The sequence below is a fragment of the Anabrus simplex genome, chromosome 6 (assembly GCF_040414725.1).
Source record: "Anabrus simplex isolate iqAnaSimp1 chromosome 6, ASM4041472v1, whole genome shotgun sequence".
Lineage (NCBI taxonomy): Eukaryota > Metazoa > Arthropoda > Insecta > Orthoptera > Tettigoniidae > Anabrus > Anabrus simplex.
Genome location: NC_090270.1, coordinates 349,622,141 through 349,647,138, shown reverse-complemented (window position 1 = coordinate 349,647,138; position 24,998 = coordinate 349,622,141). Strand labels below are relative to the sequence as shown.

Below are 24,998 nucleotides of genomic sequence, written 5' to 3'. Positions count from 1 at the left end.
AATTGCTAGGCGGGCATTAATTCCATTGTGGAGTTTTATCTCCCGTATGCAGTTATCAGACTGTGCTTCATAAATAAGCTTCTGATAAGTTCACCTGCATACACCCCAGCGTCAGTGGGTAGGGTCTGACACATCCCACTCTGAAGAGTCTAGTGTCAGACTTAAGACGAAACGCTGGTTAATAGAGCAAACGCCGGAAAAGCCATCCATCTAATTTTTGATCTGATTTTTGATATGCTCTATTGGTGGAAAAGAATCTAATTCCCTCCATGGGAACTTAGAATTCCCATTTGGAATTGCTAGGCGGGCATTAATTCCATTGTGGAGTTTTATCTCCCGTATGCAGTTATCAGACTGTGCTTCATAAATAAGCTTCTGATAAGTTCACCTGCATACACCCCAGCGTCAGTGGGTAGGGTCTGACACATCCCACTCTGAAGAGTCTAGTGTCAGACTTAAGACGAAACGCTGGTTAATAGAGCAAACGCCGGAAAAGCCATCCATCTAATTTTTGATCTGATTTTTGATATGCTCTATTGGTGGAAAAGAATCTAATTCCCTCCATGGGAACTTAGAATTTCCATTTGGAATTGCTAGGCGGGCATTAATTCCATTGTGGAGTTTTATCTCCCGTATGCAGTTATCAGACTGTGCTTCATAAATAAGCTTCTGATAAGTTCACCTGCATACACCCCAGCGTCAGTGGGTAGGGTCTGACACATCCCACTCTGAAGAGTCTAGTGTCAGACTTAAGACGAAACGCTGGTTAATAGAGCAAACGCCGGAAAAGCCATCCATCTAATTTTTGATCTGATTTTTGATATGCTCTATTGGTGGAAAAGAATCTAATTCCCTCCATGGGAACTTAGAATTTCCATTTGGAATTGCTAGGCGGGCATTAATTCCATTGTGGAGTTTTATCTCCCGTATGCAGTTATCAGACTGTGCTTCATAAATAAGCTTCTGATAAGTTCACCTGCATACACCCCAGCGTCAGTGGGTAGGGTCTGACACATCCCACTCTGAAGAGTCTAGTGTCAGACTTAAGACGAAACGCTGGTTAATAGAGCAAACGCCGGAAAAGCCATCCATCTAATTTTTGATCTGATTTTTGATATGCTCTATTGGTGGAAAAGAATCTAATTCCCTCCATGGGAACTTAGAATTTCCATGATTAGGTTCTTCCTAGTTGACTAAAGGTTTGCATATATTTTGTTGTTGAAGTGTGGGAAAGTCAGTTGTTGGTTGAATGGGCAATGGTCGAAAATGTTGTGCAGTGCAATCGGTGTTTGAGCTGTCCTACATGTGAGGGAAATCTGAAAATGGAGGATTTGTCTTAATTAGTTAAGTGAAATGACGGAAAAAGAGAAGAAAAGGGGGAATCATTGAGAAATGAAAAATGTGAAAGTTAAAAATTTACCTTGAAAGCTGTTGAGCTGTTACCTAATTGTTAGGAGGTTTGTGGAGCACTGGCTGTCGCTAATGTCCTACTCCTCGTGTTGTACGTGTGACGTCTTAGAGGAGGGGAGTGGATTTGAGAAGGCGGGGCTGTGGGTATGTGATTGGCGCTTGGGGAGGAGTTGTGTGTATTGGAGGGAGAATAGGGGCGTGATGAGTTGAGCGACTTAGTGGGGGTGCTTGGAGAGCTTATTTTGAGGACGTTAACAAGTCTTTTGTCTTTCAGATTTAAACTATTGAGCGAAAATATTAATTGTTCGTAAAGAGGGCTTCGGTTGTCTATTGGATCATTTAAATTTTTATTCTTATTATATTTTTGGTCCAAAAAAATGTATAAATTTTCGAACTCGGTCATGAGCCTGCCTTTATCTAGTCTTTTTAAAATTTGGAGATCCTGTTCGATTGTGGTAAAGCTATGTCCAGTGTCTTTCATATGGATGCTCATGGCTGAGTGTTTATTGTGCTTTTGGGCATTGAAATGTTCTGCATATCTAATTGCAAAGCTTCTACCAGTTTGACCGATATATGAACTGTTACATTCAGCACATTTCAGTCTATAAATGGCAGAGCCCGAAAATTTATTGTTGTCCGAGTTTATCTTATTGTGGTTGAAAAAAAGCTTTTGATTAGAATTATGGGTCTTATAGGCTACCCTAATATCATGTTTTTTTAAAGAGGTAGCGATTTGATGTATAATGGGGTTAATGTAGGTGAATGATGCATATTTAGGCTTATTAATTTTTATTGGGGAGAGGTTTGTGGCCAATTTCAATTTCACTTTATTGATTATTTTCTGTATGATTGAGGGATTGTATCCATTGAAAACAGCTATTTCTTTTATGGTACTTATTTCTTTTTTTAAATTGACGGTTGACATGGGAATTTTTAACGCTCTGTACACTAAACTGTAAAATGAGGCTTGTTTGTGCAATTGTGGGTGAAGAGAATTTTGTTTTATGGTTGTGGGAGTGAATGAAGATTTTCTGTGAATCTGGAAATCAAAATTGTTTAAGGTCCTGGTGATTGTAATGTCTAAAAAATTGATGAAATTATTGTCCTCATCTTCTTTAGTAAACTTGATGCAATTATCAAGGCTGTTTAAGTAAGTTAGTATGTCTTCACTATTGTTGCAGCTTTTGTCTATTTGTTTATGCAAACTATTGCAGTCCAAGCAAGGGACTAGGGATTCCGTGGCGGAATGGGCTCACGAGGTTGAAGAAATAGTAGTTATGTTCAGGAATGCGATTTTAGAGGAAGAACCGGTAGAAGGCCGCGAATATCAGCGCCGAATTATAGTTAAAATAGCCATTGCCGGGTTCACTCAAGGGCTCCGAAATAGGAGGATTCAGCACAAGGTGCAGGACCGAGATCCTAGAACATTCGAAGAGGCTGTAAGTACAGCCAGGCAGGAAGAGGCATTACTGCTCTCTCAGGAAGAGCGTGAAGCCCTGTACAAGCCACAACTGGTTAGAACCCCTCGTAAGGAAAGTTGGCAGGTAGTGCCTACAAAGGGCAGCTCTAAGGGCAATTTAGGGCGACGTCAGACAACGGGAAATAGGCAAGGCAAATTCCGAAATGTACTGGTGACTTGCTTAAACTGTAAGCAAGAAGGCCATATCGCAAAAGAGTGCGAACGGCCAAGAACCAAGTCTGACACACCGGCTCCTCAGTGCACATACTGCAAAAAGTTAGGCCATAAGGAGCGAGAATGTAGAAGGAAATTAAGAGACTAAGAGAAACCTACTACCGGGGTAGTAAGGATAGTCAGGTCCACGAAAGTACCAATCAAGGTACAATCCCAGCATGCGCAGGGAGCAGAAAATCGTAAGGGGCCATCTGAGCCCGTCATATGATGCTACGAATGCAATGAAGTGGGCCATAAGAGGCCCAAGTGCCCACGACAAAATAAGGACCGTAGACGCACACGTAAGCGGTGTTATGCCTGTGGGAGGCAAGGCCATATACGGTGGCAATGTACCACCAAGCAAAGCCGAAAGGCTCAAGTCAGCCCTCAAGGAAGGGGCAAGCAAAGCCAAGAGGCACAAGTCAGTCCTCAAGGAAAGGGTCGGAAGTTAGTCCAGGCTGGTGTGACACAAAACAGCCAAGACAAGCTGAACAGTCCTAATAAAACACGGTGTAAAATATGTAAGCGATGGTCTCACGATATCAAAGACTGTTGGTTCAATACCCGGGACATGTTAAACTAACAAGGGGTCACGAGCAAGGGACTGCTGTGAAAACCCCGAAAGTATCAAGTCCCGCCGCAACAGAATTATCTAAGACAGAAGGCTCAATCTTAATAGATTTAGCCGGTCAGAAGATTCCTACTAGATTTTTAATAGATACAGGTAGTGATGTATCTCTCATTAAGGAAAAGTGCGCACCTAAGGACGTTTTCGTGAATCGAAAGGAGATCCTCCAACTGAAAGGCATCAGTGGAGACGTAGTATTCACGAATGGGGAAGTTCAAATCCCGATAGGAGAAAAAATCCTAGAATTCCACCTGATAGGCAATGATTCAATCTGAAGCAAGATGGGATGATTGGGAAGGATATCCTGCATAATAGCATATTAAATTACCAGGATGGGTATGCGCTAATAGCAGGAAAGAAATATCCCTTTGGTGCACGAGAAGCCGTATGGGTCACTTTGGAACCCCGAACCGAAAAGATAGTGGCTATCGAAGTAGATAAGAATAATGCTGAAGGCCTCCGGGCGTTTACTTAGCAGAGTGCTTGACCAAGTCGGAAGATTACACGGCTATTGTCAGTATGTTGAACACTACTGATAAGACTTGGAGATTATTAAGTCCAGTGGTAGAACTTCATGCTGTAGGGAAAGAGACAGCTGAATCACCCACTGTAGTAAATAAGGTCGAGCGAGCCGCCTTATCTAGAACAAGCAGCGGAACGCAAGAGCACTCAAGGAATGGCAGTAGTAATAATAATAATAATGTCAGTGGTGAACAAGTGGAGATCAGGTCTCCCGTCACCAAGTCCAGGGCTCAAAGATTGCGAGAGCAGTTGCGTTTAGACCACTTAGCGCCTAAAGATTGCGAAGAAATATGTGCGATCTGTACCGCCTACCAAGATGTGTTTTACTTGGAAGGTGATAAGTTGACGCACACAGATGTGCTGCAACATGCCATTCCGACACCCGCGGATCAACCTCCCATATATTTACGGCAATATAGATTGCCCGAAGCCCAGAAAGAGGAGATAGGTAGACAAAACGACAAAATGCTAAATGATCAAATTATAGCTCCTTCTACTTCTCCATGGTCCTCGCCCATTCTTTTGATCCCAAAGAAAATGGACGCCTCTGGGAAGCAAAAATATTGTCTTGTAGTTGATTTTCGTGAGCTCAACCAGATTACAATCGGTACAGCGTACCCGCTTCCGTTAATTACGGAAATATTAGATGCCCTAGGAAAAGCCCGATACTTTTCCACCATGGATCTAGCGCATGGCTATCACCAGGTCATGTTGAAGCTAGAAGGCAGAGAAAAGACCGCATTCTCTGCACTAGGGAGGCATTACGAGTACGTAAGAATGCCCATGGGGCTCAAGGACAGTCCCGCGACGTTCACGCGGTTAATGAAAACCGTATTAACAGGCCTAAAAGGCATAAAATGCCTGTGTTATTTAGATGACGTCATCGTCTATGGGCGCTCAATAGATGACCATAACCAGAAGCTACGAGATGTATTGCTAAGAGAAGCCAACTTAAAATTATAACCGGACAAGTGCGAGTTCTTACAAACCGAAGTCACCTTCCTAGGTCACGTCATTACGAAGGACGGAGTCCAACCCGATGAGAGGAAAACCCAAGCAATGAGGGATTTTCCACAACCCACTACCACGAAACAATTGAAGGGGTTCTTAGGGTTGTCAGGTTATTACCGTAGGTTCATACCTAATTATAAGATAGCGAAGCCACTGTACGAACTCCTAAAAAAGGACGTACCGTATGTGTGGACAGAACAGCAGGAACATGCGTTCCAGGTACTGAAGCAGAAACTCATTGAAAAACCAGTTTTACAGTACCCTGACTTTGAAAAGCCATTCATTTTAACCACAGACGCAAGTGGGGAAGCACTAAGTGCTATACTGTCTCAGGGTCCGCTAGGCAAGGATTTACCGGTGGCTTATGCCAGTAGGACAATGAATAAAGCAGAAAGAAACTACAGTACCACAGAAAGAGAAGCGTTGGCCATTGTATTCGGTGTGAAATATTTTCGTCCTTATTTGTTTGGACGTCATTTCACCGTTGTGACCGACCATAAACCATTAAAGTGGGTTTTCAGTGTACGAGACCCATCTTCTAGGCTACTGAAATTTAGGCTTAAGTTAGCCGAATACGATTTTGATATCGTGTACAAAGAGGGCAAGCGTAATTGCAACGCGGATGCTCTGAGTAGAATTCCTGCTACCTCTGAACAGGAAGTGAGAATAGTTAGCTCTGAAGGCCAAGAGCCAGACATGGCAGGCAATGGGGAATGAAGTAATGAAAGGACGTCGACTCCTAACACTAGGTCGAACGGGGAAGGTGAGCAGACAGACAGACTCAGCTCTGAATCCGAGGACGCTTCGGTAGAGGTGACAGAGCCTGAGAATGAGGTAGGAACGCCTGCTACAAGCAAATCGAAGGCTGAGCTAACAGAGCAGGAAAAACGGAACATAATTGAAGAAGCGCATGCTTCGCTGGTCGGAGGTCACCAAGGCATTGCCAGAACGTATGCTAGGGTGAAAGACCACATCCAGTGGGATGGGATGCACAAGGACATAGAAAACTATATTCGTTCATGTCCTTCTTGCCAAAAGAATAAGATTACCGGGCCAGAAGTGAAAGCCCCAATGGTAATAACGGACACTCCAGCGACAGTGTTTGATAAGGTCTCATTAGATATCGTAGGCCCTCTAGACCTAACAGAGGCTGGAAATCGATTTATACTCACCTGTCAGGACCAGTTATCGAAGTACCGGGTCGTGAGTGCAATGCCAGATCAGACCACAGAAACAGTAGCCAGAACACTAATAAATAGTGTAATCAGGAACGATCTTAACAGATCATGTTAAGACATGGCGGACATGTTTAAGAAACTGTGTCGAACCTTACGAATTAAGAAGGTTCACACAGCCGCTTTTCACCCACAATCAAACGGAAGCCTAGAAAGGTCACATAGAGTGCTAGGGGAATTTCTGAGACATTATGTGTGTAGCTCTCAGAATGACTGGGATAAGTATCTCCCAATGGCTATGTTTGTGTATAATACTACCAAACATACTAGCACTGGTTATACACCATTTGAATTGATATTCGGAAGAAAGGCCAATATTCCAGGCGTACTACAGAGAAAACCTGAGCCAACTTACAATGAATATCAGAATGTGGTAGAAGAATTAACACAACGACTCCAGGAGAGTCACGAAATAGCCAGGAAAACTCTAATTAAGAGTAAAGAGCAAGAGAAGTGTAGGTACGATGAATCACAGAACGAAGTTTCCTTTAGGGAAGGAGACCTAGTATTGCTCCGTAATGATGCTCTAAGACGAGGGCGTAGCAAGTCAAAATTATCGCCACCATATCAAGGCCCCTATAAGGTCATAAGGGTAAATGGTGTGAACTGCACACTTGAACTGAATAAGCGAGGAAAACGGACCACTGTCCACAAAAACAGATTGAAGCTGTATATTGATTAGAAACGGGCATAAATAGTTGTATTTGGTTCTGATTTCGGCCGCGGTAAACACACTCCCTTTACCTCAACGGCATTGTGAACTTTTGATGACTGCTGATAAGGTTAGTATGAAATACCCTGTCAAGTCACGTGCCAAATTAGGGATACCGATGTTAGAAATTTAACCTAGAAATTTCAGAGCCAAGGATTATTGGTACGGGACGTCAAACAGTGCATGATCGTCAGTACCCGTCAGAAGGACCACAGTGGCGAGGCTGTGAGTCTAGATGTCAACCCTCGCCAAACTTGACCCATGAGGTCTCGAGCTGAGCACAAGACTCACTCATGTAGTGAAAGCAGAAGGCTTACAAATTAGTTCAGAGTTAATAGGAACATTGCTAATATGCAACATAGTATTTTATTGAACGGGCATGATAGAGAAAAGGCTGCACAAAAATCACTAATATGTAAGGTAGGAAATTGTGAATAGGTACAGTCACAGAGTCACAAATCGGTGTTAAGAATTAAACAATATGGTCACATACACAGTGATTCTCTCACGAAGGAAAGAATAGAATGAGTCCTGTAGTAAGGCACACGGAAAAACCCTGTGTGGTGTCGGGGATCAACATAAGTAGTTCTGTATACCAGAATAGCACCACAGCCGATCCAGCTTGTCGTAGGAGGCGACAAATGGATCCTCATAGGGAGCGGCCTTGCATGCAGTCTTTAGCACAAGTGCGGGCGCCCTATGGGAGGTGTGAATCCCTTGGGACGAATTCCACCTGGGGTATGTCACCACTGAGCCGGTGACTACCCAAGGAGGTGCGATGTCTGCACTACACAGAATCCACCTAAAGAGAGAGGTTGTGAACCACAACCAGGTTTTGTTGTTGTTAGGAAGGAAAGTCATACTATGGACATGAATTGTAATGAATCCAGACCAAGGCATCATGTGCCACTCAGCATAACATTGGAAGTATCTAATCATTTCTGGGTACGAAATCTACACCCTTAGATCAAGCTCCATGCATGGTTACTCTGTGCCACTCTGCGCACAGCGAATAACTGGGGAATGTATGTCCCATAAGACGTTACCCTCAAGGTAAAATTCTGACCTTCAAATTACATAGCCGTTACCTTAGGCCGGCAACGCTATGTCTCCTATCAGCGGATGTTGAAGGCAGAAGGTGAGCCACCCTTTGGCCAGGAGTCACCCCTTGAGAAGACCCCGTAAGGCGGGTAGTTACCTGAGTGCTTATGGATAAGCCAGGTAAGAAGAACTATAATCTGCATCCAATAGCACATTGGAAAAGGTTCTTACGACTCAGGACTCATGATACCGAAGATTGCCGTGAGATTAATAAGGAAAAATGAGTTGAATACCATACTCATAGGATAGAACCAAACCCGAGACCCATGGCTCCGCTAGCCAGCGTGCGGTCAGTATAAACAATAATCCCCGTAGAGTTACTCGAATGTCATTCGGGAATGAATATTAATAACCTGTTGTGTCAACACTTTAGTGTTTTGATTATCTAACTTAAATGTAAGACGAGATTAGGCGTAAAACAACGCGAAGTTACTTTGTCAGAGGATAAGAAAGACCATATTCATTTGCAGGCACAATGCCCAGGACAGCGACCTTGCTGGTGCTGGTAACGCTGGTAGCCGCCAGCGAGCCGTTAGATCTACAGATAACTCCCTACGACAACACACCCGGAGTGTACTTTGAAGATAAGGGAGAAGTAAGGCTGTACAACACCGAATGGACACTAGTTACGTACGTTTAGTTAAATAAGTTGTCCGAGATGTACAATTTAGCCCATAAGAATTTACAAAGGACCCAGACTCTTTGTATTGATATTGGAAGAGAAATGCACTTATCATGTCAGCACGACATAAGGCTAGTAGAACTCCAGTTAGCACGCATACAGGGATTAAAGGATATAATAAGGAAAATTTCAAGGGGAAGGACGTTAGACAGTAAACAAAGTAAAAGGGGATTAATTAACGTAGTAGGAACCATAGCTAAAACATTGGAACCCTTGATGACGAGGACGCGAGGTTTTACCAAGGTAAAATTAATGAGCTAGAACAGGAACAATTATCCCTTATAAAATCAACCAAGGAACAATTAGTCGTAGTGAGATCTACTCTTCAGTCGGTTAACAGCACGCTATATGATGTCACAGCTAACGAATTAAAATTAAGCAAAACTTTTGAACAGCTAAGGACATATGTGCAGAATGAAACGTTACAAATTTCAGAAGCCTTCCGACATTCAGAATTACAGATAATGTTAAATAAACACCTGATTGAATTGCAAGATGTGTTACTTCAGCTGCATGAACACTATCAGATAATTTTAGATAGTATTATAAATGCTTGGTTAGGACTAGTACAAGTACGCATTCTTAGTCCTGATGATATCTTAAAGGCTTACAAGAAGGTACAAGGGGAATTTCCCAAAGGTTATGACCTGCCAATAGAGATAAGAGAAAGTTATGGGTATCTCACATATCAAATTTCAACAGTGAGCGTGTACCTAACAAAAGACTCCTTGGTATATATTTTAAAGCTTCCATTGACAAACGGAATTAAATATTCCCTGTATAAATGTGTTCCCTTCCCTGCAAATATAAAGAACAACCCCAACCATTTTGTATACTTACAGGAAGAAAAAGAGTATGTAATCTTAGACAAAGAGAAGCAAACATACGCACAACTAGGTAAGGAACAAGTGCAAGAGTGCAAATTAATAGAGGACAATCAAAGGTTGTGTAAATATAATTTTCCTCTAAGAAATGTAATTACCAAGAGACCTTGTATAATCAGTTTGTTAACAGGTGTGAATCACCTCCCAGAAGACTGTGAAAAGAGGGTATTGCCAATTTTCGAGCTCACTTGGATCCCTGTGAATGATAATAAATACATTTACATATCCCCTAATGAAACCCAAGTGACATGCATTTGTAAGGAATCAACTAGTGATGTAAAATTACATGGCCTAGGTATAATAAGTTTCATAGAATTGTGTACTGTATATTCTGTAGATAGTAAGATACAAAGTTCAGGGAGTATAAACTCCACCATTAAAAAGGACATTATACCTGAAATTGCACTTGAATACGATTGTTGTGAATCAAGTTATAGTAATATAAAACTCAGTGAAATTCCTGAATTAAACAAACCGACTGTAGGTAACTTGTTGAATCATGTAAACGACCTGAAATGGACAAGCCAGGAAGTTAGTGAAGTCGAACGCTTAGTGCAACAGCAAGAAACTGAACTCAAGCATAATATAGCATTAAGATATGTAAGTGTGTACCAAATTGTAACTTGGAGTATTTTAACCCTAATGATAATAATATTGTGTTGTTGTTGTGGCTGTTGTAAAAGCTGTAAGTATAAACCCAAGTGCATTGAGGACTACAAGGAACGTTGCCCCAATCTCTGTATCTATCAAAATGTGATTACTGCCAACAGTAAGGCAAGGGTATCGAATGAAGACATTACCGTCCAATTTAAGCAACACAGGGCTACTGGAAGGGCCCCCAGTGAGCCTGTTTTGCAATCAGAGTTAGAATTAATAGAAACACCGGAGTCAAGGGTGTTACCAGAAGAGACATTGGCAAAGTGTAGTCCCACTAGTAGGAGTGTAAGCTCCAAAAGATTGTAATTCATAAGTATCATAATCTGTAAAGATTACAGTTTGAGAGTAGCGAAATGAATGCAAGAGATGTTTGCATTGATTTCTCCCTAGGGGAGGGAGGTGTCGTGTCCTCCCAGGGACTTGAACCCAGGACTGCTATTCCCTCCGAGGATCGAACCCAGGGAATGTAGGAGGAATAGCTGTACCTGACGTATTGGGATCAGCCTGTAATAGAGGCTAGGAGTCAGGTATAGGCATACCTAATAGGCGTACCTGATAATAATTAAAAGATGTAAAATAATTATATTCATGGAATTGAATAGTCAGTTAAGAGTGGAAATCATGTTTCTTGCATGTGAGGAAATCTTGAGTAACAGAGAAGTTTGTCATAGGACGTGAGTCATGTTGACCAGGGCATGGTTCAACTCTATAGACGCAGTAAGAAAGTACTAGAAGGTCTCTTGGATACAGGCCTCTGATTGGCCAAAATTACGGAAAGTTAGGCGGTCACGTACGCCGGTTACCACAAGCTTCGAGAACATGGGGTGTGGCCCCGGAGGCTATATAAGGGCAAGGAAGTCATTATTCAGGGCTTCTACCATTCACTTCGCGGACCAGTTGCCAGTAGAATCCCTGCCGGTCGGTAGGACGGTTACGCAATCAGTAATAATAATTGTTACCGTATTTTAGTGGTAGGTAGAGGTGAAAGAAGGTGCGGGCGTGAACGGGTCTCAAACTATGGAATCAAAGTTAATGTAAAATTTAACAAGGTTATATTTTCTTTTCAAACACAAAGAAATAACAAGCATGGCAGGTACAAAGTAGCAAGTCCAAAGGGTAGTTACAATACTTACAGGATTTGGGCTTCGCGCCCTGACTTCACAATGCTTGGGCAATCAGCTCAATTTTACCCCAAACACAAGTTTCAACAGAGGGGCAGAAAACCCCATTCATGCCTAGGAGTCCTTGCTCCAAATTACACTGAAAAGCCTCCACGAGGCATACAACACTCAATTTTCAAAAGAGCCACACGCTCTCAACTTTAAGCCTCTCAAAGGCCACACCAAACTCCATCTTCGAGTTGTCCTCACTGGACATAGACACAGGGGTAAAATACCCAACCTACTGAGGTCTATTAAATGAAAAGGGGCAATTACATGACCTCTAAAATAACAATTTGAGAGGAGGCAATCTGCACTCCTAATACACTTGTTTTTAAAACCTAATCTGGCTCTAGGCCACTAATGCAAGGGCTAATCCCATACTACAGAGGTGACTTTAGAAAAGAGCAATTTGTTTTACGTTAACGAAGAATAGGTTGAGAAAATAAGTTCACCTCAAAACAATGTGAGTGGGAGCTCGAGAGGGTTAGCACTCTCTATCCCAATATGCAGCTTTAAAAGAGAATAGATGAAAAGATTGGTTACATTTTAGGAAAAGGTTACATGGTGGAAACGCTTCGAACCCGCTCCGAGAGTTAAACTGCCAACCTAGCAAGAAAAGAAGTTATTAAGAGGCCATTACCTGGTGTTGAACAGCTGGAGAAGAAAGAGGCGCTTCCCGCCCCCTGCTATGTACTTTACACACTGAAAGATGGAACAGAAGTGGCCCAGAGACCCAAAAATCAGCAGTTTATATACTCTCGCGGAAGGTTCTAGGCGTTAGGGGAATGAGAACACCCGCCCACAATCACTTTATTGGGTAGGATACAGCAACATATTCAAGTTGGGGGAAGATACCTCGGATTGGTCAGAAATAAATTGAAGAAATTCGGGATTGGATACATACAAAACAAGGGGAAAGAGAGGGGTATACAGCCAACTTAAACAATAACAGAAAGAAATTTAACAAAAAACAAACTTTTGAAATAAAAATTTCTCCAAAAAAAACAGTTCTCTCACTCCGCACTAGGGTGCACTATTGTTGATCTTCAGTAGTGTCCTCTAGAAGAGAAAGTTCACACTTCTTACTACAAGCAAAACAAAAATACGTCGAAAATGACACAGTTCAAAAACTCCAAAATTTCCAGGTAGAGACATCTTCTGAGAAAGTAGAAAATTAATACCGTCAATAAAGTTCAGACTTCCTCCAGCAGAGGAGTTTCAACAGGCGCAACTTTTTAAATTAGCGGTGTGGAGGTGTACCGCCCGGTACAATAATAATAAGTATTATATACTTCAACGGACGGCTAGTAGACAGACTTCTTGCTCAAGACTTGCCAACATTAAGTCTTTATTTTAATTGTACATAGTGTACATATTGTAGTCAACTTTCAGTATCAGAATATATTAACTTCGTGGGAATCCATTTCGTCGACTTCCTCCTGATCTGCACCTTAGTTGAAACTTCCCAACCTATACGTTCCAACCGCTCGGGAACGATCCAAACAACCTTCCAGCCAACCTGACTTTTCCTAAGAGCTCACCTATAAGCTCAAATCCTGTCTGTCACGACAAGAGACTTATATGCCCTCTCCTTTACATCCTTAGTACAACCCCTAAAAACCCTCATAACCATCTGTAGAGATCTGTACCCTTTATTTACAATCCCATTTATGTGATTATCCCAGTGAAGATCTTTCCTTATATTAACACCTAGATACTTACAATGATCCCCAAAAGGAACTTTCACCCCATCAGTGCAGTAATTAAAACTGAGAGGACTTTTCCCATTTGTGAAACTCACAACCTGACTTTTAACCCCATTTATCAACATACCATTGCCTGCTGTCCATCTCACAACATTATCGAGGTCACGTTGCAGTTGCTCACAATCTTGTAACTTATTTATCACTCTATAGAGAATAACATCATCCACAAAAAGCCTTATCTCTGATTCCACTCCTTTACTCATATCATTTATATATATAACAAAACATAAAGGTCCGATAATACTGCCTTGAGGAATTCCCCTCTTAATTATTACAGGGTCAGATAAAGCTTCACCTACTCTAATTCTCTGAGATCTATTTTCTAGAAATATAGCAACCCATTCAGTCACTCTTTTGTCTAGTCTAATTGCACTCATTTTTGCCAGTAGTCTCCCATGATCCACCCTATCAAATGCTTTAGTCAGGTCAATCGCGATACAGTCCATTTGACCTCCAGAATCCAAGATATCTGCTATATCTTGCTGGAATCGTACAAGTTGAGCTTCAGTGGAATAATCTTTCCTAAAACCGAATTGCCTTCTATCGAACCAGTTATTAATTTCACAAACATGTCTAATATAATCAGAAAGAATGGCTTCCCAAAGCTTACATACAATGCATGTCAAACTTACTGGCCTGTAATTTTCAGCTTTATGTCTATCACCCTTTCCTTTTGTACACAGGGGCTACAATAGCAACTCTCCATTCATCTAGTATAGCTCCTCCGACCAAACAATAATCAAATAAGTATTTCGAATATGGTACTATATCGCAACCCATTGTCTTTAGTATATCCCCAGAAATCTGATCAATTCCAGTCGCTTTTCTAGTTTTCAACTTTTGTATCTTATTTTAAATGTCATTGTTATCATATGTAAATTTTATTACTTCTTTGGCCTTAGTCTCCTCCTCTATCTTGATATTATCCTTGTAACCAACAATCTTTACATACTGCTGACTGAATACTTCTGCCTTTTGAAGATCCTCACATACACACTCCCCTTGTTCATTAATTATTCCTGGAATGTCCTTCTTGGAACCTGTTTCTGCCTTAAAATACCTATACATACCCTTCTATTTTTCACTAAAATTCGTATGACTGCCAATTATGCTTGCCATCATGTTATCCTTAGCTGCCTTCTTTGCTAGATTCAATTTTCTAGTAAGTTCCTTCAATTTCTCCTTACTTCCGCAGCCATTTCTAACTCTATTTCTTTCCAGTCTGCACCTCCTTTTTAGTCTCTCTATTTCTCTATTATAATAAGGTGGGTCTTTACCATTCCTTACCACTCTTAAAGGTACAAACCTGTTTTCGCATTCCTCAACAATTTCTTTAAACCCATCCCAGAGCCTGTTTACATTTTTATTTACTGTTTTCCACCGATCATATTTACTTTTTAGAAACTTCCTCATGTCTGCTTTATCAGCCATATGATACTGCCTAACAGTCCTACATTTAAGACCTTCCTTTCTATCACATTTATTTTTAACTGCCACAAAAACAGCTTCATGATCACTAATACCATCTATTACTTCAGTTTCCCTATAGAGATCATCTGGTTTTATCAGCATGATATCCAGGATATTTTTCCCTCTGGTTGGTTCCATTACTTTCTGAATCAGCTGTCCTTCCCATATTAACTTATTTGCCATTTGTTGGTCATGCTTCCTGTCGTTCGCATTTCCTTCCCTATTGACATCTGGCAAATTCAGATCTCCCGCTACAATCACATTTCTTTCCATGTCGTTTCCCACATAGCTGACTATCCTATCAAATAATTCCGAATCCACGTCAGTGCTACCCTTTCCCGATCTGTACACTCCAAATATATCAAGTTGCCTATTATCTTTAGAAATGAGCCTTACACCTATAATTTCATGTGTCTCATCTTTAACTTTTTCGTAGCTTACAAATTCTTCTTTCACCAGAATGAACACTGCCCCTCTCACCCTTCCTATCCTATCTCTACGATACACACTCCAGTGCCGTGAGAAAATTTCTTCATCCATTATATCATTTCTTAGCCATGATTCAACTCCTATTACAATATCTGGTAGATATGTATCTATTAAATTAATTCTATTCCTTTCCTTACAATACATCTACAGTTCAACACTAACAATTTTATGTCATCCCTACTTGATTTCCAGTTCCCTGTTCCCTTATTACTGCTGCGTAGGCCATCCCGTTTCCCTGAATGTACCTCCCTATTACCCTTCCAAACAAATTTCCTGACTTATACTTACCACTGCGGTTTAAATGAAGGCCATCTGAGCGCAGATTCCTATCTCCTACCCACCCATTAGGATCTAGAAATTTCACTCCCAGTTTCCGACATACCCACTCCATAGTCTCATTTAAATCCCCAATCACCCTCCAGTCAGTATCCCTCCTACACAGTATTCCACTAATAACAATCTCCGCTTTCTTAAACTTCACCCGTGCTGCATTTACCAGATCCCACACATCTCCAACTATGTTGGTACTTATATCAGCTTGCCTTACGTTGTTGGTACCAACGTGAAACACTACCACCTTCTCCTTCTCTTCTACTTTCCTCAACATCTGCCTCAACCTAATTCCTGGATAACACTCTGCCCTGGTTCCCTTTCCTCCACACACTTTCCCCACATGTCTAACGATGGAATCCCCCATGACCAGAGCCTCAACCCTCCCCACCTCATCTGATCCCCTCCCCTCCTGGTCAGCCCTATCTTCTCTCACTGCTGCAGAAGCTACTTCCTCCTCCCTTTTCTCCTTCCCATGACCCCGTTCCACCTGTCTTTTCCTATCCTCTACTCTACATTTCCCTTTCCTACCTTTTCCCTTCCTCCTACTTCCACACATCTCAGCAACAGTTCCCTGTCCCTCATCTTCCCTCTGTTGTTCTAACTGGAGTGACTCGTACCGATTTCGCACAGACACCTGTCCTGAATTCTGATCCTGATTAGAGCCCTTAGCCTGCAATCTCCTTCCCCTTAGAACATTAGACCACCTGTCTTCTACAACTCCCCCTTTCCTCCTCCTCCCTCTTGTACACCTACTGTAACCTGTACATTGTTTGAGGGAGTCCTACCTTCGCCTCTGTCTTCTGTGAGAATCCTAATTATCTCCCTCAAACTTTCCAACTCCTCCCTCATACCCCTCAATGCCTCACCACACCCACAGTAAGTACACTCACGCTCCTTAGCCATTCTTTACGGGGAAAAAAATGAAATTAAAAATAAAATAACTTATTTGCAAAAAATAAATGAACAGAGGGATAATAAATGAATGGAGGGATTATTGCAACATTGCATCTGAAAGAAACTAGGCATGAATTTGAATTCTTCTTGACCAGACATTTAACAATTTATACGAAATGTATCCCTCACAGGTTCACTTGACTGTACCTTCAACACTTTGAGTGTAATTACGACGTATTCCTTAGATCTGGTCTTTACTGTAGATGTGTCACGCCTAGTGACTGCTTCTTCTCCATATCATATGACTTCTTTGTAAGTCTGTATGGTCTGACATCATTGCAAGTGTATCCTTCTATGACTCCATCACTGTTCACCATCCACTTCTTCTCTCTTCACCTTCCGTTTAACTGATGACTCCCATTGACTGACCGAGGCCACTCCATCTCGTTCACTTAATGGCCTTCTCCTTCCAGTAGAATAATGATGCAGCCACCTTTTATAGATGTTGGGTTGACACACCTACGTAATCTCCAGAAATAGCTATGATCTACTCCCACCTTGCCTCAAGTGTTAATAGGCCGGAGCGGCCAGGGATACTCAAAGAAACTGAGCTCATCCCTAAATGCTCACGATGACACAGCCATGACTCTGCATTTACTCCAGCAGTATTGCACAATGTAGCAATGTCATATCCACATCTGATATCCAGCAACTCTTTACTGTACATGTCTTGAGTGTTATTCTACACACACGTATATATGCATACATTTAACTACAATCATGCAAGCGACAAGCATTGCAGGATCGAATTGAATAATAATTATATTACAATAATAGTAATCTCACAGATAATAATAATACAGAAATAATAATAATAATAATAATAATAATAATAATAATAATAATAATAATAATAACATAGATAAAGTAATTTAAAATAATAAAAGTACAGATATCATCTTGTAATGGGATTTGAACCGTTACAACTTCAAAATATGATTATTAAAGGATTTATCATAATTGAACATCTGCCCTACAACAATTATCCCCCCTAAAACCATCTTAGACCTTCCCTTCTGTTCTATGTCCTCCAAGGCAGGCATCGGTGCATGTTGATCTTCTCCGGAGTCCACACTTCTCCGGGCGCCCCAGAGGGTGCCCACTCTCCGGTCCCCCTGCCCTCCTGTAATGGTCGGGATAATACCTTCTCCTTGAGAAAAGTCACTGCCATTTCAGTCTTGTTTTCCCTTTTTCGTGGGAGATTCACCTGCTTTATCTTCTGACCTTTCCTCACCATCCTTCTCATTTTTTTCTTTTTTTACTGTCTGATTGATCCTTCTTTTCAGACGCCTTTTTGGCCCGTGTTTCTTTTTCAGCCTTTCTCTTAGCAACTTTTTCTGATGAAGTCTCTCAGCCTCACAGTAATGCTGTAAGTGTGATCTCTCTTCTTCATCGTACCATGACACAACACCTATGTTTTAGATTTGGATTTGGTTTTCTTCTCCCCCGGCTTTCTCCTTCCTCACCATCAACTAAATCAAGTTGACAAAGTTGAGCGCCTTTCCACTGCTCTCTTCATCGTCACAGAGCTTTCAATTTTATGTGATCCAAGGAACACAGATGATGTTGTGTATTGAGTCTTTGTGTACACACCTGGCAAGATGGATACAACAATAATCAGAAGTTATGCCTGTTGCTTCTTGTAATTGAGCTTACTTCATTCTGTCAGACAGTGTATGCAGGAACACTTCAGTTTCCTCTAGAATGTGTTGCTTTTGATGTTGACTCACAAGCATTCGAAACAAAGTCTGCTTATGTAATGGTGTCATGGCACTTATGTGTTTAGATGAATAGAGGTGCATTTTGTACGTCACACTGTGTTAGGCCAGGACAGGTTTCTTTCGTTGACCTTCTGCATTAGAATCTTGATCTTTTGCATTGTTAGCCTCTTCACCTTTCTTCTCCTTGACTTTGTTTTCCAAGGGGTGCATATCACTTACTACTTTATTTACGTCTAATTCTATGCTGTTCCTTTTGTCATTAATTTTTGAAATATCTTCTTTTAGATCTTTGACCCAGGAATTGATTCGGCCTTTTATTTCTTGAGACCGGGCTTCACTTTTCCATTCAAGTTTTTCAAATTAGGTCTCGATCAAATAGTTAGTTGTGCAAGCATACTGCCTACCCGGTCATTGGTTTCCTTCTCCGAGATGACTTCGAAGTCGAAACTGCCTGGATCCTCCTCGTTTTCTATCAAATCCTAGTGCAGCCTCTCTTGTAACTCTACCTTGTTTCCAGCCGTGGTAAACTTTGGAATGCCAGCACTTTCCATAAAATCAGCACGGTCATTTGATCGATCTTTTCGAAAGTCTTGTCACGCTCACCGATTTATTGTTCTCTGTATGTGATTGTTTATTTATTTTTAAACAACTTGATCGTCACTAGTCTCGTCAATCTCTCTTTTTTAATACACCACTGTCCTAATTTTTTATTCCTCTCCATCAAAAAACAATCACTCTTCTTAAACAATCTACAAGGAATGGGTCATCACCAGAGAAGTGATGAATCTTGACCCCATATTGGAAGTCCGTGTATCCGTACGTCTGTTGCTAAGTTAAGTAGGATAGGCATAGGGACGTTATACGTCCAGGGTTACGAAACATTAATATACTGTCATAATACTTTCGACACATCATAAAACTTCAAAATATGATTATTGAAGGTTTTATCATGTCCTATGATACTCTCTGACAGGAAACAAAGAGTTGTGCTCCCTCATCAGGTGTGCAGTACTCTTTGTTCTCTATATTCTCCGTCAGTGTTCCGTCCTCTTGTACGCCGCCGATCTGCTCTCAATTTGTGTGGTGACTGCTTTAAGAAATGAAGTCTTTCTCTCAATGTTAATAAATGCAATGCAATCTCCTCTTCGTTGCTAAAGCAAGGAATGAACACTGCCTATAACATCTCAGGTAAGAGACCTCGTCTCTGCTCATGTTCAGTCCCGTGCTATGTGTACCCTGGGCATTCTTTACAGCTTCACTCATACTAAAGCCTTAAAATTATACTTTGTCTCATTTGTTCCTCATCTGCTATCACTAACATATCTCAACTAAATAGTATTTTTAACTTTCCACTGTCATTGTTAAGACTCACAATCCTCTTTTTAAGAACAAAACTAAATCTGACATTTTGAACTATCTGGGAATACTTGACCTGAGTAGCCTTTTACAGTTCTCCGATCTATGTTTTCTGCATAAAATAATCATTGGCTACACCAAATGTCTACCTTGTACACATTCTTCCCCGCCCTACACGCAACTGGCGCACTCATCATGTGTCCTGTCCGTGCCTAACCTTACAACAACGCTCTGCCTTCCACCGTCACCTTACTCTTGGTAACTCACTACCTGATGTCGACATATTCATATCTATTAATAATCTTGACCATAGTGGCAGGTTTTGATCCGTATTGACTTGATCACAACAAATATGTTAGTCAATACTAAATATTAATTATTTATATTTCTTTACATAAGTTTAGTACATGTTTTGGGAATCTATATACATTCCCTTCTTCAGCTAGTCAAATTAAAATTAAAATGCCTGTACACAAAAAGACTTAATAAAAGGGGGGGGGGGGCATTAAGAAATCCAAAACTATTGCCAATACAATTTAACATTTTTAAAATCAAAGTATGGATGCATGGAATTAAATTCCATCTAGTCGAATAGAATAGAGTCTGAACAACCTCAGCCGCTTTTATATATCCTTAATAGTTACATGACAGCCTCACGTACTTCTTGTATCATCATGTTGGTAAGTTTTAATAAGGTCATGCGTTGTATTCTTGTTTTGTTTGTTATAGTCTTCCGATTACAGTTTCTATTTTACTTCTCCCTCGTACAGATCACATCACCTGGCTGCATATCGGATGGTTCTTTTCTTCTTAACTCCAATTGAATTTTACAAGAAATCATCGGGATCATCAAGTACACAGCGATCTAACGCCACAACAAGAACATAGTGCTCAATATCTTAAGGCATACAGACTCTATTCTATTCGACCAGATGGAATTTAATTCCATGCATCCACACTTTGATTTTAAAAATGTTAAATTGTATTGGCAATAGTTTTGGATTTCTTAATGGGGGCCCCCCTTTTTATTAGGTCACCGGGCGAGTTGGCCGTGCGCGTAGAGGCGCGCGGCTGTGAGCTTGCATCCGGGAGATAGTAGGTTCGAATCCCAGTATCGGCAGCCCTGAAGATGGTTTTCCGTGGTTTCCCATTTTTACACCAGGCAAATGCTGGGGCTGTACCTTAATTAAGGCCACGGCCGCTTCCTTCCAACTCCCAGGCCTTTCCTATCCCATCGTCGCCATAAGACCTATCTGTGTCAGTGCGACGTAAAACCCTAGCAAAAAAAAAATAAATAAATGAATTTTATTAGGTCTTTTTGTGTACAGGAATTTTAATTTTAATTTGACCAGCTGATGAAGGGAATGTATATAGATTTTCGAAACATGTACTAGACTTATGTAAATAAATATAAATAATTAATATTTAGTATTGACTAGGCGGATCATCCACCTACATATTTGTTGATATTAATACCTTTTGCGTCCTTCATACAAAAAGTTAAAAGATTCCTTTGAAGTAGTCTCCAGCTTTCTATTTTCTTCTGTCCCTCCAACCCTTTACTTATCTTCTTCCTGATTTCTGTAACCGACACTTGCCAGTTATCGTTGTCATTGTTGTTAAATTGTTATTGTTAATAATTGTTAATTTATTGTTGTTACTTAGTATTGTTGTTTATATCTTCCTTATCTTTTATACTTATTTAAAATTATTATTGTTATTATTATTATTATTATTATTATTATTATTATTATTATTATTATTATTATTATTATTATTATTATTATTATTATTATTATGATTATTATTATTATGGAGTTATCCGTGAAAGTCAGAGGTGAAAGAAGATGCGGACTGGAATGGGTCTAACTACAAGTCCGAAAGATGAATTAAAATTTCAATAAAGGTTATATTTTCAAAACTTAACAATGGTAACATAGAATTTTGAGCATACAACAGATAACAACAAGTTAATTCAGGTACTCAATTAGAGAAAATTTAACCAGTTTCCACTAGGGGAAATAACAAAGAAAATCAGGTACAACGCCGCTTCACAAGAAAAGCACCAGTTAAGTGGTCTTTACAAATTCTGGGCTACGGGCCCAAATTCATCAATTCTTCAGCTCTCAGCTCACAATGACAAAATATCAAAGGGCAGAAAACTCTTAATTACCTGGAGCTCTTGCTCCCGCTTAATAATACCAAAAAGACAACAATGCAATTTCAACAATGCACTACTCCCCACGCAACCTGCTCTCAATTTGACAAGCCTATCAAAGGCCACAACAAACTTCTCTTCTATCTGCCCTCAAGGCATACAAAGAAACAGGGGTATTTAATACCAACCTACAGGGCCAGATAACCGTACCTCCATCCGTTTTGTTTTGGCTGAAAGATAAGGCTCTAGGCCGATACACGGGGGCTATGGTGACTCGTATGAGAAGAAGGAAGAGAAGAAACGGTTACGAAAACGTAGTCACTCAATTTCAAATGAAGGGGAGCTCGAGAGCGTAAAGCACTCTCTATCCCCGAATTAAAGTTAAAGAAAACTGAAGTTTACCAGGAAAAGGGTTTACATGTTTAATAGTTTACATATCAAAGGTTTCGAACCCTCCCCGAGAGTTAAACTGCTGAGCTAGCAAGAAATACAGATGTTAAAAGGCCATTACCTTGTTGAAGAACTGCTGTCTGAAGAACGAGGTGCTTCCCGCCCCCTGCTACATATTCACACACTAAGCTAGATGTTACTGAAGTGGCCTGGAAACAAGAAAATCAGCAGTTTTTATACCCTCGTGGAAAATTCGAGACCTTTCAAGAATGAGTAGACACACCCCCTCAATTTTTATTGGTAGACTATGAATTACACATGGAAATTTGAAGAAGAAAGCTATGATTGGAGGAAAATTAATTACAGAAATTACTGATTGGTTAAATTCAAAACAGGTGGAAAGAAAGGGTTAATATTACCAACCCACAAACCACAGAACAAAATTTAGTAGAGACAAAACTTCTTCAAGAGAGTTCATTCCATTGCACCAGAGTGTATTACCATAGGTTTTGCTAGAGACATCTGTTAGAGAAAGTCCACACTTCTTGATCAATGAGAAACAAAAGCAAATCAAAAACACACAGTGACATCTTCTGATAACCAGTAGAGTTATTTCGGTGGTAAAGTTCCGGATTTCTCCAGTAGAGAAGTATCAATTGGTGCAAGATTTGAACTTGCGTCGTAGAGGTGTGCTGCCCGGTACTATTATTATTATTATTATTATTATTATTATTATTATTATTATTATTATTATTATTATTATTATTATTATTATTATTATTATTATTATTATTAAATGGCCCTCCATAGGCTGTATCTAATAATTAAATAAATAAATAAACAATTGGATATTCACAATAAAAATCCTTTCTGTCTGATTATTCCTTGTTTTTTCAGTGCAAGGGAATGGGCTCTACACTCTAGACGAGAGGACTTATTGAAAAAGAATGCCACGTACTTAAACAAGAACTGCACAATATGCAGCGTTCATTTCGAGAAGATGATGTTTTTAAATTTCTTGAGAAACCGGTTGAAACCAGATGCTGTTCCAACATTATTCAACATACCAAATCCACTTGTACAAGGATTACAAGAGAGAAGAGTTTCTACAGAGAGGCAAAACGAAACGTATCAAATATCTGATAGTGATGTTCAGGTAAATATCTTTATTGTTATTTAAACATATTTTATAGCAGTTCATTATGAGTCAACCTAACTTGAATATAAATTCTGTAGACACATGTTGAGAAATAAAGGATATGAAAGGAGCACGTCTTAGGTTTTGAAGGTGAAAGTATGAATAGAAATGGAAGTACCACTGTTGTAACCAAGGTTGAAATTTACAAAACACAACTTTTATTGCTTCACTTTATGATATTTACACAAATAACTGAAATTTATTTTGAAGCAAAAGGAATATTGAATCTTGAGAAAAGTCTGTCTTTATACAATATGTACAGGTTTACAGTCTTTATATACACTTCTATCTTGAAAAGATAGTCTTTGTGAATTGACACGTTGATAGTCGAGAACTATCTGGCACACTAACATGAATGTCTTTGAGAGTCCTTGTTTGTTGAAGTGCCTGAATTCCTAAAAAGCAAGTTCAATTGATTGAAGAAATTCCACCTAGCGAAACTAAGGGAGCTTGCATAACTTAGGGAATGAAAATGGCTTGTAAAAGAATTACGGAACATAGGCAGTGGAAACAGGTAAGGGAGCGGTGACCAGAGGTGAGACCTCGTACTGCCAGAAATTCAGTCCACCTGGTCGAAGCACATTTTCAAGAGGAGTAGCCTCCGTGCTCGACGTAGGGTGTATTCTGGAGCTGGACACCGGGGCAAGTGGGCAAGTGAGCAGGCAGGGAGCTCCTATTTATAGTACACTCGATGGTCAGGCACGCGCACTGAGGGCTGCGCGTCGAAGCTAGCAGAATGATACACAGGCGCGCGTGCAGCTGGCTGGCGGAGCGAGAAGGGAGCGCCGGACATACAACACCCTCCCCTCCTAAATACGCCGGTACGGCGTGAAACGGCGGCGGCGCTGGCGGCGACTGCGATGCTGGGGCGGAGCTGCTGATATCTCTGTTGTATTGTCCGGAGCTGGAACTGGGCGGAGTGGCGCTGTCTCGTCCTGAAAGGAACCCATTGTTATTAAATGATCTAAAGCGCGTTCAGCAATAGATTTATCAGGTTTAGCAATAGCATCAATAGCTGGACAGGGGCGGTAGCGCAGACGTATCTGATCTTGATGGCGGCAGATACATTTCTCCGTAGTCTGGATCTCGTATAGACGATGACCCAAAGATCTGCAGATGACTCCAGGTATCCAGAGTGGGTTGGATTTGAATGTCCTGGTGTAGACCTTGTCGTTGAGGGAGAACTTCGTTGGTGAAGTCTTATGCTGGGCCGGAAGAGGCTGTAACAGAGAAAGTAAAGTTCTGTGAGGTCGTCCATGGAGCTTCTGTGCAGGAGTGATATTATCAGCGCCGGGTAGAGTTCTGTAGTTGTTTAAGAGTTGGAGCAAGGCTTGGTCTTTAGTTAAGCCTGAAGAGACAGCTTTCTTCATACTTCTTTTAAATGTTTGTACGAAGCGTTCAGCTTCACCATTAGATTGAGGGTGAAAAGGTGGTGCTAGGATATGACGAATGCCATTATGTGTACAAAAGTTCTGAAAAGCAGTAG

At 40.7% G+C, this 24,998-nt stretch overlaps 1 protein-coding gene across 1 annotated transcript in view; it reads left to right on the top strand.

Annotated features, from left to right (window-relative positions):
- Positions 1 to 24,998, top strand: part of LOC136875824 (zinc finger and BTB domain-containing protein 14) — a 168,486-nt gene that overhangs the window by 36,576 nt on the left and 106,912 nt on the right. The window contains exon 3 of the mRNA XM_068228178.1: positions 23,212 to 23,470. Within this exon, the coding sequence (XP_068084279.1) occupies positions 23,212 to 23,470 (259 nt within the window). The remainder of the gene's footprint in view (positions 1 to 23,211; positions 23,471 to 24,998) is intronic.